This window comes from Coregonus lavaretus (assembly GCF_964263955.1).
Source record: "Coregonus lavaretus genome assembly, contig: HAP1_SCAFFOLD_3537, whole genome shotgun sequence".
NCBI lineage: Eukaryota > Metazoa > Chordata > Actinopteri > Salmoniformes > Salmonidae > Coregonus > Coregonus lavaretus.
The window spans coordinates 1-13,844 of record NW_028160881.1 but is presented as its reverse complement, the minus strand read 5'-3'; the positions used below and the strand labels follow the sequence as shown (position 1 = coordinate 13,844).

At 40.2% G+C, this 13,844-nt stretch overlaps 1 protein-coding gene and 1 pseudogene across 2 annotated transcripts; both read left to right on the top strand.

Annotated features, from left to right (window-relative positions):
• Nucleotides 1–4,537: 4,537 nt before the first annotated feature.
• Nucleotides 4,538–7,656, top strand: LOC311121359 (ferredoxin-2, mitochondrial-like; annotated as a pseudogene). Its single transcript has 5 exons — nucleotides 4,538–4,715; nucleotides 5,046–5,097; nucleotides 5,367–5,466; nucleotides 5,597–5,684; nucleotides 5,871–7,656. The product of its transcript is annotated as a ferredoxin-2, mitochondrial-like (transcript).
• A 3,846-nt stretch (nucleotides 7,657–11,502) lies between these two features.
• On the top strand, nucleotides 11,503–13,626 carry LOC311121357 (uncharacterized protein; the record flags this gene model as incomplete). The annotated part of the gene is made up of 2 exons (XM_084195856.1): nucleotides 11,503–13,259; nucleotides 13,509–13,626. Exons 1-2 carry the CDS (start codon nucleotides 12,139–12,141, stop codon nucleotides 13,624–13,626), a joined length of 1,239 nt encoding a protein of 412 aa, XP_084051982.1. The 5' UTR covers nucleotides 11,503–12,138.
• Nucleotides 13,627–13,844: the final 218 nt, after the last annotated feature.

The following is a 13,844-nucleotide window of genomic DNA, read 5'->3' as shown; positions in this document are numbered from 1 at the left end:
CTGGCTATATCTGACTATATCTGGCTATATCTGACAATATCTGGCTATATCTGACAATATCTGGCTATATCTGGCTATATCTGGCTATATCTGCATGACTATATCTGACTATATCTGGCTATATCTGGCTATATCTGGCTATATCTGACTATATCTGGCTATATCTGACTATATCTGGATGTCTGTATCTGGCTATTTCTGGCTATATCTGGCTATATCTGGCTATATCTGGCTATATCTGACTATATCTGGCTATATCTGGCTATATCTGCATGGTTATATCTGGCTATATCTGGCTATATCTGGCTATATCTGGCGTATTATCTGTATATCTGTTTAATAAATCTGGCTATATATCTGGTTTTTTTTTTAAATTTTCTAATCTTGGCTTTATCTGGCTTATTGCTGTATCTGGCTATATCTGGCTATATCTGGCTATATCTGACTATATCTGACTATATCTGGCTATATCTGACTATATCTGACTATATCTGGCTATATCTGGCTATATCTGGCTATATCTGACTATATCTGGCTATATCTGACTATATCTGGCTATATCTGGCTATATCTGGCTATATCTGCATGACTATATCTGGCTATATCTGGCTATATCTGGCTATATCTGCATGACTATATCTGCATGGCTATATCTGGCTATATCTGGCTATATCTGACTATATCTGGCTATATCTGGCTATATCTGGCTATATCTGACTATATCTGGCTATATCTGCATGGCTATATCTGGCTATATCTGGCTATATCTGGCTATATCTGACTATATCTGGCTATATCTGGCTATATCTGGCTATATCTGCATGACTATATCCGGCTATATCTGGCTATATCTGGCTATATCTGGCTATATCTGGCTGTATCTGGCTATATCTGGCTATATCTGGCTATATCTGGCTATATCTGGCTATATCTGCATGGCTATATCTGGCTATATCTGACTATATCTGGCTATATCTGGCTATATCTGGCTATATCTGGCAATATCTGGCTATATCTGGCTATATCTGGCTATATCTGGCTATATCTGCATGGCTATATCTGGCTATATCTGGCTATATCTGGCTATATCTGGCTATATCTGGCTATATCTGGCTATATCTGGCTATATCTGGCTATATCTGGCTATATCTGCATGGCTATATCTGGCTATATCTGGCTATATCTGGCTATATCTGGCAATATCTGGCTATATCTGGCTATATCTGGCTATATCTGGCTATATCTGGCTATATCTGGCAATATCTGGCTATATCTGGCTATATCTGGCTATATCTGGCTATATCTGGCTATATCTGGCAATATCTGGCTATATCTGGCTATATCTGGCAATATCTGGCTATATCTGGCTATATCTGGCTATATCTGGCTATATCTGGCTATATCTGCATGGCTATATCTGACTATATCTGGCTATATCTGGCAATATCTGGCTATATCTGGCTATATCTGGCTATATCTGGCAATATCTGAGTATATCTGGCTATATCTGGCAATATCTGGCTATATCTGGCTATATCTGGCTATAGCTGGCTATATCTGGCTATATCTGGCTATATCTGGCAATATCTGGCTATATCTGGCTATATCTGGCTATATCTGCATGGCTATATCTGGCTATATCTGGCTATATCTGGCGATGTCTGGCTATATCTGACTATATCTGGCTATATCTGGCTATATCTGGCAATATCTGGCTATATCTGGCTATATCTGGCTATATCTGCATGGCTATATCTGGCTATATCTGGCTATATCTGGCTATATCTGGCTATATCTGACTATATCTGACTATATCTGGCTATATCTGGCTATATCTGGCTATATCTGACTATATCTGGCTATATCTGGTTATATCTGGCTATATCTGACAATATCTGGCTATATCTGGCTATATCTGGCTATATCTGCATGACTATATCTGACTATATCTGGCTATATCTGGCTATATCTGGCTATATCTGACTATATCTGGCTATATCTGACTATATCTGGATGTCTGTATCTGGCTATTTCTGGCTATATCTGGCTATATCTGGCTATATCTGGCTATATCTGACTATATCTGGCTATATCTGGCTATATCTGCATGGTTATATCTGGCTATATCTGGCTATATCTGGCTATATCTGGCTGTATCTGGCTATATCTGGCTATATCTGGCTATATCTGACTATATCTGACTATATCTGGCTATATCTGACTATATCTGACTATATCTGGCTATATCTGGCTATATCTGGCTATATCTGACTATATCTGGCTATATCTGACTATATCTGGCTATATCTGGCTATATCTGCATGACTATATCTGGCTATATCTGGCTATATCTGGCTATATCTGGCTATATCTGGCTATATCTGCATGACTATATCTGCATGGCTATATCTGGCTATATCTGGCTATATCTGACTATATCTGGCTATATCTGGCTATATCTGGCTATATCTGACTATATCTGGCTATATCTGCATGGCTATATCTGGCTATATCTGGCTATATCTGGCTATATCTGACTATATCTGGCTATATCTGGCTATATCTGCATGACTATATCCGGCTATATCTGGCTATATCTGGCTATATCTGGCTATATCTGGCTGTATCTGGCTATATCTGGCTATATCTGGCTATATCTGGCTATATCTGGCTATATCTGCATGGCTATATCTGGCTATATCTGACTATATCTGGCTATATCTGGCTATATCTGGCAATATCTGGCTATATCTGGCTATATCTGGCTATATCTGGCTATATCTGCATGGCTATATCTGGCTATATCTGGCTATATCTGGCTATATCTGGCTATATCTGGCTATATCTGGCTATATCTGACTATATCTGGCTATATCTGGCTATATCTGGCTATATCTGACTATATCTGACTATATCTGGCTATATCTGACTATATCTGACTATATCTGGCTATATCTGGCTATATCTGCATGGCTATATCTGGCTATATCTGGCTGTATCTGGCTATATCTGGCTATATCTGGCTATATCTGGCTATATCTGGCTATATCTGGCTATATCTGGCTATATCTGGCTATATCTGGCAATATCTGGCTATATCTGGCTATATCTGGCTATATCTGGCTATATCTGCATGGCTATATCTGGCTATATCTGGCTATATCTGGCTATATCTGGCTATATCTGCATGACTATATCTGGCTATATCTGGCTATATCTGGCTATATCTGTCTATATCTGTCTATATCTGGCTATATCTGGCTATATCTGGCTATATCTGGCTATATCTGCATGGCTATATCTGCATGTATACAGGTCTGGAAGTGTTTGAACACAGCTATTAGGATACTGCTGAGTAGGACTCATGCCGCACCTTCATCCGCTGTACTGCTTGCAGAACACGCACTGATGGCCTTTCTCCAATACCCACCTTCTGTTCCTTAGCCCAATTTACTAGTCTGGCTATCTCTGGCCTCTCCATGCTACCAAAACGTGCCACAGTCGTCAGCCAGGTCTCCTTCTTATCATCCATTTTAGCAAACAATCCCTCTTCACCAACGAGTTTCAGTCGCCGGTTGACAGCCTCCCATTCACTCATTGAAGGAGAGGTCACCTTGTCCCATAATCGCCCAGAATGCACTGCACGGCCCATTGAAGATGCATGGACAACGTCCACAGTGGGCATTAATACAATCGCAATGGAGTTTCCCATCTCCTCAAAAATATTTCTGCCCTTGCTCTATCTTGCTGCACTCTGAAAACAAAGATCGCCTCCTCTAACCTACACAGGGTTGTCACTAGTTACCACAGCCACAAAGTCTAAATATCGTACAAATCCATGGTCTTAATTTAAGGTTAGGGTTAGGCATAATATTAGCAGTGTGGTTAAGGTTAGGGTTAGGTTTAAATTTTGATTTTAAGAAGATAAATTGTAGAAATAGGCGGGGTTTAGCCATGTGTGGCTGTGGTAACTAGTGACCACCCATACACACACATGGCTAGGCCCAATGTATGTTTTATTTGGGACTAGATCCTTTTTTTCTTCAACCTGAACTGAAAAGACAAAGGATAATGTTCTTTGTACCCTTAAAACCCCAACTACATAAAACAATAGAGCTCAAGTTTGACGCTTGCAGTAATCCATATTTCACTCGTTAACACTAATTAAAGTATCAGTACGCGCACAACTAGTTAGCGGCAACGGGGGGTACACCCACATAAGGATAAAGTAGCCTAGTTCTTCTTTGATATACAGACGTTACAGACGAGACAAGATCAAATGTTTATTGGTTGGTAGAATTGTTGGTACACAAAGATTGAGATTTTAAAAAGTTATGCGAGCACCAGAATCACATTTTATCTTTAGAATTTATAATAAAGGCATTTACAAGTCAGACTCTAAAAGTATTTCTAGTTCGAAATATTTTTGTTGCAACAGCACTCTCTGCCGTTCAAATAACTGAAGACAGTCGAAACATGCCTATGTCATTTCTCATTTTCTATTGGCTGCTTTCATTCACGTGATCAAAACATAATCATGGCGGCCTCTGCTGCAGTCCGGTCGAGCGTGGGGCTGACTTTGAGACTTTCTAGAGTTATACCAGATTGTAGCACATGTCCTTTCAACAGGTTGAATAGTTATTTGAATGGTATAGCTAGTTCTTCGAATGGTGATCGTTTTCGGACGTTGAACCGACACTTGCAGACATCCAGAGGTGAGTTGGTCTGTTAGCTAATTTACGCAGCTACACTTGGATAGCTATGTAGATAATTGTTCAGCTTCCATCAAACCAATTAATGTCTATCAATTTAGTGCTAGCCAGCTAGCTAGCTATGTCTAAGCAAATCGTAACTAGCTACTATTAGTAAGGCTTGCACCCACATTGTGAAAAATATAGCAAGACAATCATGGCATCTGTTGCTAAGAATATGTTATAAGTTGCGTAACTGATCTCCAAAGCTGCTACTGCTCCTACAGTAACTCAAACAATCCGTAAGAGGATCTGGAACTGAATGTCAACTATTTCTCTATTTTATTTTTGAAGGTCTGTACCACAGTGAGGAGGGTGCAAGTGCAGAAGTCCCCCAAGAAGATGTGTAAGTAGCTACTCTGCCAATGCATCATTTAGCTAGCTAATGGAGTAACGTTAGCTAGTTATGTCTTTTCCCTTTTGACTCCGTTACATAACTGGGCAAGTTAGTTCTTCATCTGATGTAGTTATGCAGACAAAGTCAAGGGGATATTCATACTTTGTAACTGATTTGCGTTAATGCCATTAATTTTGAGTGCAGCATGCATTCATCACTTGCATTGTCATTTGTGAACTACCAAGTTTTTAATATTGTTGTTTTTGGTCTGCTCTTAGGGTGAATGTGGTGTACATAGATAGATCAGGAAAGAGGATTCCAGTGAAGGCTAAAGTGGGATAGGCACAACATTGAATAGGCACAACATTGAACTGGAAGGTGAGTGCTAATAGGCTCGGGATGACGTCCTGAGAGAATTCAGGTCACAAGTTGGTGATTGATTTCTCGATTATTGTATTCATGAACACTTACATCTTGTTTCTTGTTCCCTTCCCATGCGTGATTTAAGGAGCTTGCGAGGCGTCACTAGCTTGCTCAACGTGCCACGTGTATGTGAACAGAGACCACGTCGACAAGCTACCAGAGCCTGACGAAAGGTATGAGATTGTTTTATTGTAAGATATGCCATAGTCCATGAGAGCTCATATCATTGCACATCTTATAGTTGTCCCTGTCAAATAAACACATACAATGAAAATACGAAACATTCTTCAGTGTCAACAAGATTGACTCGTATAATGCAATGCAAATCAATGGTTTCAATTTAATTATTCTCATCGCAGAGAGGATGATATGCTGGACATGGCCCCCGCGCTACAGGAGAACTCCAGGCTTGGCTGTCAGATCATCCTCACCAAGGAGCTGGAGGGCATCGAGCTGACCTTGCCTAAGGTCACCAGGAACTTCTACGTGGACGGCCATGTTCCCAAACCACACTGAGGACACTACACTCAACACTAGCACCCTATTTAGTGTGAAGCAACGTATTGGACATGCATTCTAAGTAGTATGCTATTATGGATGTTGGAAGACAGCCCTCAGGACTGAGTCGTAAAAGAGAGAGGTGCACTCTTTGGACTGTCGGCAGGTATAAAGAGGTGAGCTGGGATAAAGGAGGCTTGAAGGATCCTTCAAGTCAAGAAGCTCTTATATACCCACATTACTGTGTGCCAGAAGACAAAAGCTATGTACCAGTCACTGGCTGCGTTTAGAAGGGCAGCCCAATTATATTTTTTTCAATAATTGGTCTCAAAAGAGCAATTAGTGGAAAACATCAAAATTGGGCTGCCTGTGTGAATGCAGCCCCTGAAGTGTTGTATTTGGCTCACACTGAAAATAATGCTGATTGTGGAAGAGTTGGATGGTTTTCAGCATTCATGTATAAATATGTCACGTGTATTGAAGAGTTCTCAGGCCAAGATTGAGATTTCTATCAAACCATTCAATGTCACAAACAGTTGTTCTTTGTTTCATAGTAACGTGAGTCAGCATTTCAGAAAGGCCCCTTGTCATTGCTACGCATCCAATCAAAACATGTTGTAAAGAACAACTTTGCATCCTTGAATGGAACATTCCATGTTACAACTCATTTACAAAGAACATCATACGCACAAACCTCCTCAAATGGAGCTTCCAAGTAGTCATTAGTCTCTACATTAACAGCACTCACAGACAGCTAACTAACAGTATGTTATGTGTATGTATATGTAGCTTTCACCATCATATCTACTCATGGCCAGTTTCTATGAATTTTATTGGGTGGTGAATAGTCCCGTGTAGCTCAGTTGGTAGAGCATGGCGCTTGCAACGCCAGGGTTGTGGGTTTGATTCCCACGGGGGACCAGTATGGAAGAATAAAACATGTATGCACTCACTAACTGTAAGTCGCTCTGGATAAGAGCGTCTGCAAATTGACAAAAATGTAGTCAAGACCTTGACAAGCCCCTCCACAACACTGAAAGCCCCCTTCCCTACATCAAGCCTGTCAGGAATCATTAACTGTCTCTGATGTAACACTTTTCCAGTATGTTTTGTAAGCGAAGGGCAGCTTGAGATCGATTGGAACGGAAAGGGTTGAATCCGTTAGATAACTGATGACGCCAAGGAGTTACTTGGGCTGCGTTGACACAGGCAGCCTAATTCTGATTTTTTTTCCCACTAATTGGTCTTTTGACCAATCACATCAAATCTTTTCAAAGCTGAACTGATTGGTTAAAATACCAATTAGTGAAAAAAAGATCAGGATTGGGCTGCCTATATAAACACAGCCTAATCCATTTCACACTGACAGGTGCGTTTTGTTCAATTCCCAGGTCATTTTTGTTCCTGCCCATCCATACCCAGTAATGATTTGCCTTGTAATTTCACCATTAGTAGTCCCATTACTGTCCATCAAAAACCACCTGTATCCAGTATTAGTTGGCTCCTTTACAAACCTGGAATGCTTTCACTTGTACTGTAATGAAGTTGTCTAACATGTGCACAAAACATGTAAGTGTATTATGTATATATGGTATATCTCAAATTAGCAAGTTTATTTTAATTTGTACAATAAAAATACAAAAAGTTTGTACTAGTTTGTCTTAAACCCTATGCTTTTTAAAAACCACACTGAAGGCAATTGAACACAAGTGCAGTATTCAACGCCAGTCCTTGAGAGCAGTTTTAAACCTCAACACCCAGGAAAGGGAAACCAATTGTATAATCGACCAATTAATATCATACTAGGTCAAAACCACCTCTGGCCCTTTGAGGACTGAAGTTGAATACCACTGATAAAATGGTTGCGTTTAGGCAGCCCAATTCAGATATTTTCCGAACTAACTGGGCTTTTGACCCATCACATCTGATCATTTTCCGAGCTGATCTCACTGAACAGTTCAGTTGAGTTAATTTCCAATCCAAAACATCCCTATTAACATTGTCTACATGACAAATCATTATGTTTCACATTCTCCCTTGAATTCTTCCAAACTATATAACCCAATTGTTTTATTGTAACATTCCTATATTTTAGCTCATACTCTATTTGACATTACTCTGGTGTTTCCCTTTCCTTGTTCCTATTCTAACAATTGCTTACACTTCTCTCTTCTAATAACACTCTCCCCTGGAAATCTAACACCAAATACTACATCAAATTGTTTATCTAAGTCTTGGACTGTTTTCCTTATGTCTATGATTCACCTGTCTCTTTCTTTCATTACCTTAAGGTCACACTACCCCATGTGACTTCCCCATACTCTTTGTGCTGGTTTCTCACACACATATAATATTTTAACCCTTGTATTTTAATAGTGATCCCTTCCTGTATTTTTAGTTATGGTTCCTGCCTGTGCAAGAATCTACATTCTACTCCTGTCTATATCCCTTCTATGTCTTGTTCTTCTGCTCTTTATTATTATTATCAGTACTCCATTCCCCTTATTCTCAGGTAACTAGTCAAGTACATAGAAATCAATGATAAGGATATCTGGTGCGTCTTGGAGATCTGGAATCTCTCAATCATCAGTTCCCTCACTCTGGTACAATGGTTAAGACGATACCCGATACTCCCCTCTATCAGTACCATCGTCGGTATAACCTGTATAACAATATGTAGGTCACTTCTGTTGTTAACCTTCCCCCGTCACTAGGATCTCCGGATCAGCCAAAGTCCCTCTCAATCTATTGACATCGGTCTGTGAAAAGTGTCCTTCTATCAGCCTTCCCATAGGGAAGCTCAGAGTTACTGCTGCAAAAACACAAGCACAGACACACACAAAAAACAACAATACTACCCAATGGCTGAGGTTGGAACACTCCTATAGTGGAAAACCTTAATCTTAGTATCTGTCTCCACCAGTTTTACCATCATTAAGGCAGCCAACAACACCTGGTACAAGCCCCTCCACATAGGGTCTTTCCAGCTCTTTCTTCTGTAGTCTTTTGCCATCACATAGTCTCCAGGGCACAGAAAATACTCAGATTATCCTACTCAGTTGGGCATAGTTATCTTCCCCCATGAAAATAAAATCTTAAGAACATTGTTATGTTAAGTGAGACACAGTATGCTACTCATGTCCTCTCATCCGTCAAGAGAAGCCTTGAGATTATGAAGCACACCTGCTTCCAGCTTGTTGTAGTCCACTTATCTCATAGACAGACCACCTCTACACCATGCCTCCTATCACAAAAACAAAAATGATTTAACCTAACCCATAACACATTATTACTACTGCTCACATCCTTAATACACCTTGCATATTTCCCCACAAAACCATAATAAACCATTAAAACCTCTGTAATCCCAACTTCCCCCCTTGGACACATACATCACATCGTGATTCATGTGTACAAAAAACAAAACAAAACAATATTGCCTATCAAACCTAAAATAATAACTAACCTTAAAAGGACAACCCTTGAGCATATCTTTACTTAACTGTATTCCATAACACTATTCAATGAATACTTCTCATTCAGGACTAACTCTCTCACTTCATCCTTGTCCTGTTTAGACTCATTTATATATAGGATTTTTCCAATTTGTAAACTTCTTCACAATTATCCTTATTTTATCTAACCCCTTAATTCAGCATGCTTCTAGAATTCATAGTGCGGGTGATCAGGTCAGGACAGATTTCAGAGGTCATTGAAATCATTCAATGAATTGTTTCATCCTATAGTATACTACTTCTAACAACCATCAAAACCTTTCATAAATGTTGTAATTCCTTAGTACAGCTCTTTTCAAAATAAATCACACATATTTACTTATCCCTCAGTAAATAAAACCCAAATTACATGTGTATGCCCCTTTAAGATATTTCACTTCCATCCCATCAAAAAACAAAACAAATAGAAATAAAAATCCTATACAACTAACATTTCATACTAAGTAGTTTGTTTGTGGTTATTTGAACACCATATAGTAAAACAATAAACAAACAAAAATGGCCAGGCCTTATTTATTTTTGTAACTCCCTATGACAACCTAAGAATAAAACTACTTAATTTTACTAACTAGTTCCACCCTAGCCTACAGACTTTTTCCAACCTCCCAATAAAGAAATCCCCATGTTCCTGGAAGAGAAAGTATACATGTCGTTAACATATAATCATCAATCCAAAGATAGTAATTACACACAAAACATCATACATATATCCCCAGTCCTATCTCATCAACAATCATTAACCCCAGCATCGATTTTAAAATTGTTTGATACGTTGTGTCCTACTTTACCTTTAACCTAATATTATAGGAGACTCCCATCAATTCTTAAAAGAAAACTCCCATTTAGAAGACACTATATAATAACCCATTTTATTAAGTTAACTCCACCTTCCACTATAAACCTATAACCCCTTTTTAGTAATTTAAACGTCGCAAACTGTTGCATTGATGGTTTTTTTTTCCCCCCCAAATATAAACTTATTGTTCCACCTTCCACGACCTCCCACAAACCACGCGATCCCCGTACACCTAACGTAACCCACAACGTCCATTATAGCGCTCTCACGTTTCAGCAAGTTTAACATCCACAGAGAAAAATTGAGCTCGAGCAAGATATTTCATCCTCATTCAGGACATCTATCAAATACTAGAACGCAGATGGTTACATTTTGAGGAGAAATTGATACAATTTGACAAAGTAAGTGTGTATCAATAGGCTATATCGTATACGTTAGTTAGAATGTCATTGTAGGCTTACTCATTATTTGCTAAAGACTTTCAAGTTTTGTTGGGCCATTAATTCTAGCTCTGCTCACGAAGGTAGTTTGATTTTAACAGCTAATTCCGACTGTTCTAGAAGTTAGTAGGCTACTAACAGGCTACGTAACAATCTTTTTAACTTGAATTATGACAGTATAATCAGTGGTTTTAAAGTACTACTTAAGTAGTTTTTTGGGGTACTCCATACAGTTTCCCTGACACCCAAAAATATTAGTTACATTTTTTATGCTTAGCAGGACAGGAAAATGGTCAAATTCACGCACTTATCCCTGGTCATGCCTACTGCATCTGATCTGACAGACTCACTAAACCCAAATGCTTCGTTTGTAAATTATGTCCGAGTATTGGAGTGGGCCCCTGGCCATCCGCAAGCAATTTACAAAAATACAATTGTGCCGTCTGGTTTGCTTAATATAAGCAATTTGAAATTATGTATACTTTTACTTTTGATACTTAAATATATTTAAAACCACATATCTTTAAGACTTTTACGCAAGTAGTATTTTACTGTGTGACTTTCACTTTTACTTGAGTAATTTTCTATTAAGGTATCTTTACTTTTACTCAAGTATGACAGTTGGGTACTTTTCCACCACAGAGTATAATGAAATCAAGTATAATGTTTAATCACTTATTGTAATTTGTAAGTATTTGTTTTTATTTAGGAAGTGTATATATATTCAGGTGATAACTATAATTCTACTTTAACAATAAAACATACAGTATTTACATTCAAACCTATATTGTCACTTAATAGTATAGTAAACACTGTCCAATTGTTTCCTTTCCACAAGATGGGCAAATCGACATGAGCACAGCAGCCACCTACAGACCAGGCAGCCACCTACAGACCAGGCAGTCACCTACAGACCAGGCAGCCACCTACAGACCAGGCAGCCACCTACAGACCAGGCAGCCACCTACAGACCAGGCAGCCAAGGGACCATGGAAGATCCGGACACCCAGGAGGGTCTGCAGGTGTGTGTGTTGTGTGAGTGGGTCAATATTATCTCAGTGTGTGGTTGAGTCTTCTTCTTCCTTTTCTTCTTCTTCAGGTGACCCAGTCCACCATCCTCTACCTCATCCAAGAAGCCACCAAGTTAGCAACTCCCACCCCTGTCCACAACCACTCCATAGACTTAAAGCCTAGTACACCTCTATCAAATGAAAGGTCTAAAAAGGATCAAGTGTCTGATCATAGGCCTTATCCTCCTCAGCACAATTCCTCTCTTACGAGCCTTCATAACCAGCGAAAAGATGACTTAAAACAACATAGGAGCCATACAAACTCAGTCCTGCCCAGCCGTCATAGTAGCAGCAGTCCATGGGAGTTGATGAGTCTGATCAACATGCAGTGTGAGAGACTCCTCCATTCAGACGACCAAGAGGAGGGGGCCTCAGCTAGGGCTCAGTTGGTTCCTATAGACTCTGACGATCATCCTACTGAAGGTGTGGGGTGCAGTAAGAACACAGTCCCTGTCTGCCCCACTCTAGTCAGTACCAGGGGGGATTTTCCCCATCCTCATGACAGGTCCAGGGGAGAGATTGGTGAGTTGGGTGGAGGTGGTGATTGCTCACCCACAAGTCCAGGTACCAATTCTCAGACATCACCGGATGTCAATGGCAGCTACAACACTAAACCTGGTGTGGGAGATTCAGAATCTGAGGTTGTGATGAACAAAGACACAGGAGTCACGTTTTGTCTTGGCGGTGATGGATTGTCTGTGAGTGAAGAAAGCAGAAAGGTCCTCTGTGCCTTAGTCAAAGAAGACAACACACTGAAGGAGGCCCGTCCTGAGGCAAAATACAAAGTATCAGTTAAACATCCATCTGTATCATATATAAACCTATTTGGTCAACCGCTTGACCACAAAGTAGCTACAATTAAGGATGCAGCAAGTCTATCATCTCCCTCCATAGACGCCAGGACATGCATACATCCAGGCCCAGAAGAGCTGAACCTTGACATGACCGTGGACTTCAACTCAAACATATGTTTCACCTTTGACCCCAAGGAAGACATGCCACCACCCCCAAACTCCCCTCGTACTATGTTGCTCATATTGAACAGTGAAGCAGGGTCTGTGAGTGTGAACGCAAAGTCAGTTCGAGATGCCATTTTTCCAGGCAGCAAAGCAGAGCTCAATGAACGCTGCATGGAAGAGGACACAGACATAATACAAGATGCCAGTCTTATTACAGACTATCCATTGGACCTCACCCAAAGCTGCATGGACATGGAGGATGACATGGACACTCTCCCCCCAGCCCCCCAGTCTCCCTCTCCATCTAACCCCATGTGGAGGACCACCAAGGCCCCGAGGAAGCAGCCCAATCCCAGCCGGAGTGTGGATGTTGGGGACCCAGACTTCCAGGGAGTGACGTTCCGGATGCAGACAGAGCTGGACGACAGCAGGGAGCAATATCGCCTTCTCATCACCTCCAGGAAGTACAGGTATGGTTGATGTCAAAGTATGCATGGCTCTTTCTCCCCATAACTGAAAGTGCTTAAAAAATATATTAATATGTACAAATACATTTATTATATTATTTAGAGCTGCCTTAGGTAATAAAGTATTATATGAAATTCAATTTGTATGTTACACATTTCCCTATGCAATATATTGTTGTAAAATATCTCACAATGTTCTCTACAAATGAACTGCTTTATAAAGCTGTGTGTGTATGCCTGCGTGTCTTCTAGTGAAGAGCCCTCTAGTGGTCCGACCCGGAGGTCACCGAGGGCAGGCAGGTCCCGTTCATCCCAGAGTTCCATGAGGACCAGCAGCTCTGAAGAGAGCAACCCCTCCTCCAGTGACTAACAATATATACCACTCTTCACCAGGAGGGGGCGCCACTACTGCACAAAAGAATACCAGATCCATAGAAATAGGCCGAACACTACACTCTTAGAAAAAAGGGTTCATGAGAGGTTATTTGCAGGGACTGGATGTTCTATGTAGAAATATTTATACTCAAGTAATCCAGGAGGGGGTACCATTACAACACAAATCAAACACTTGAACTAGAACCATAGACA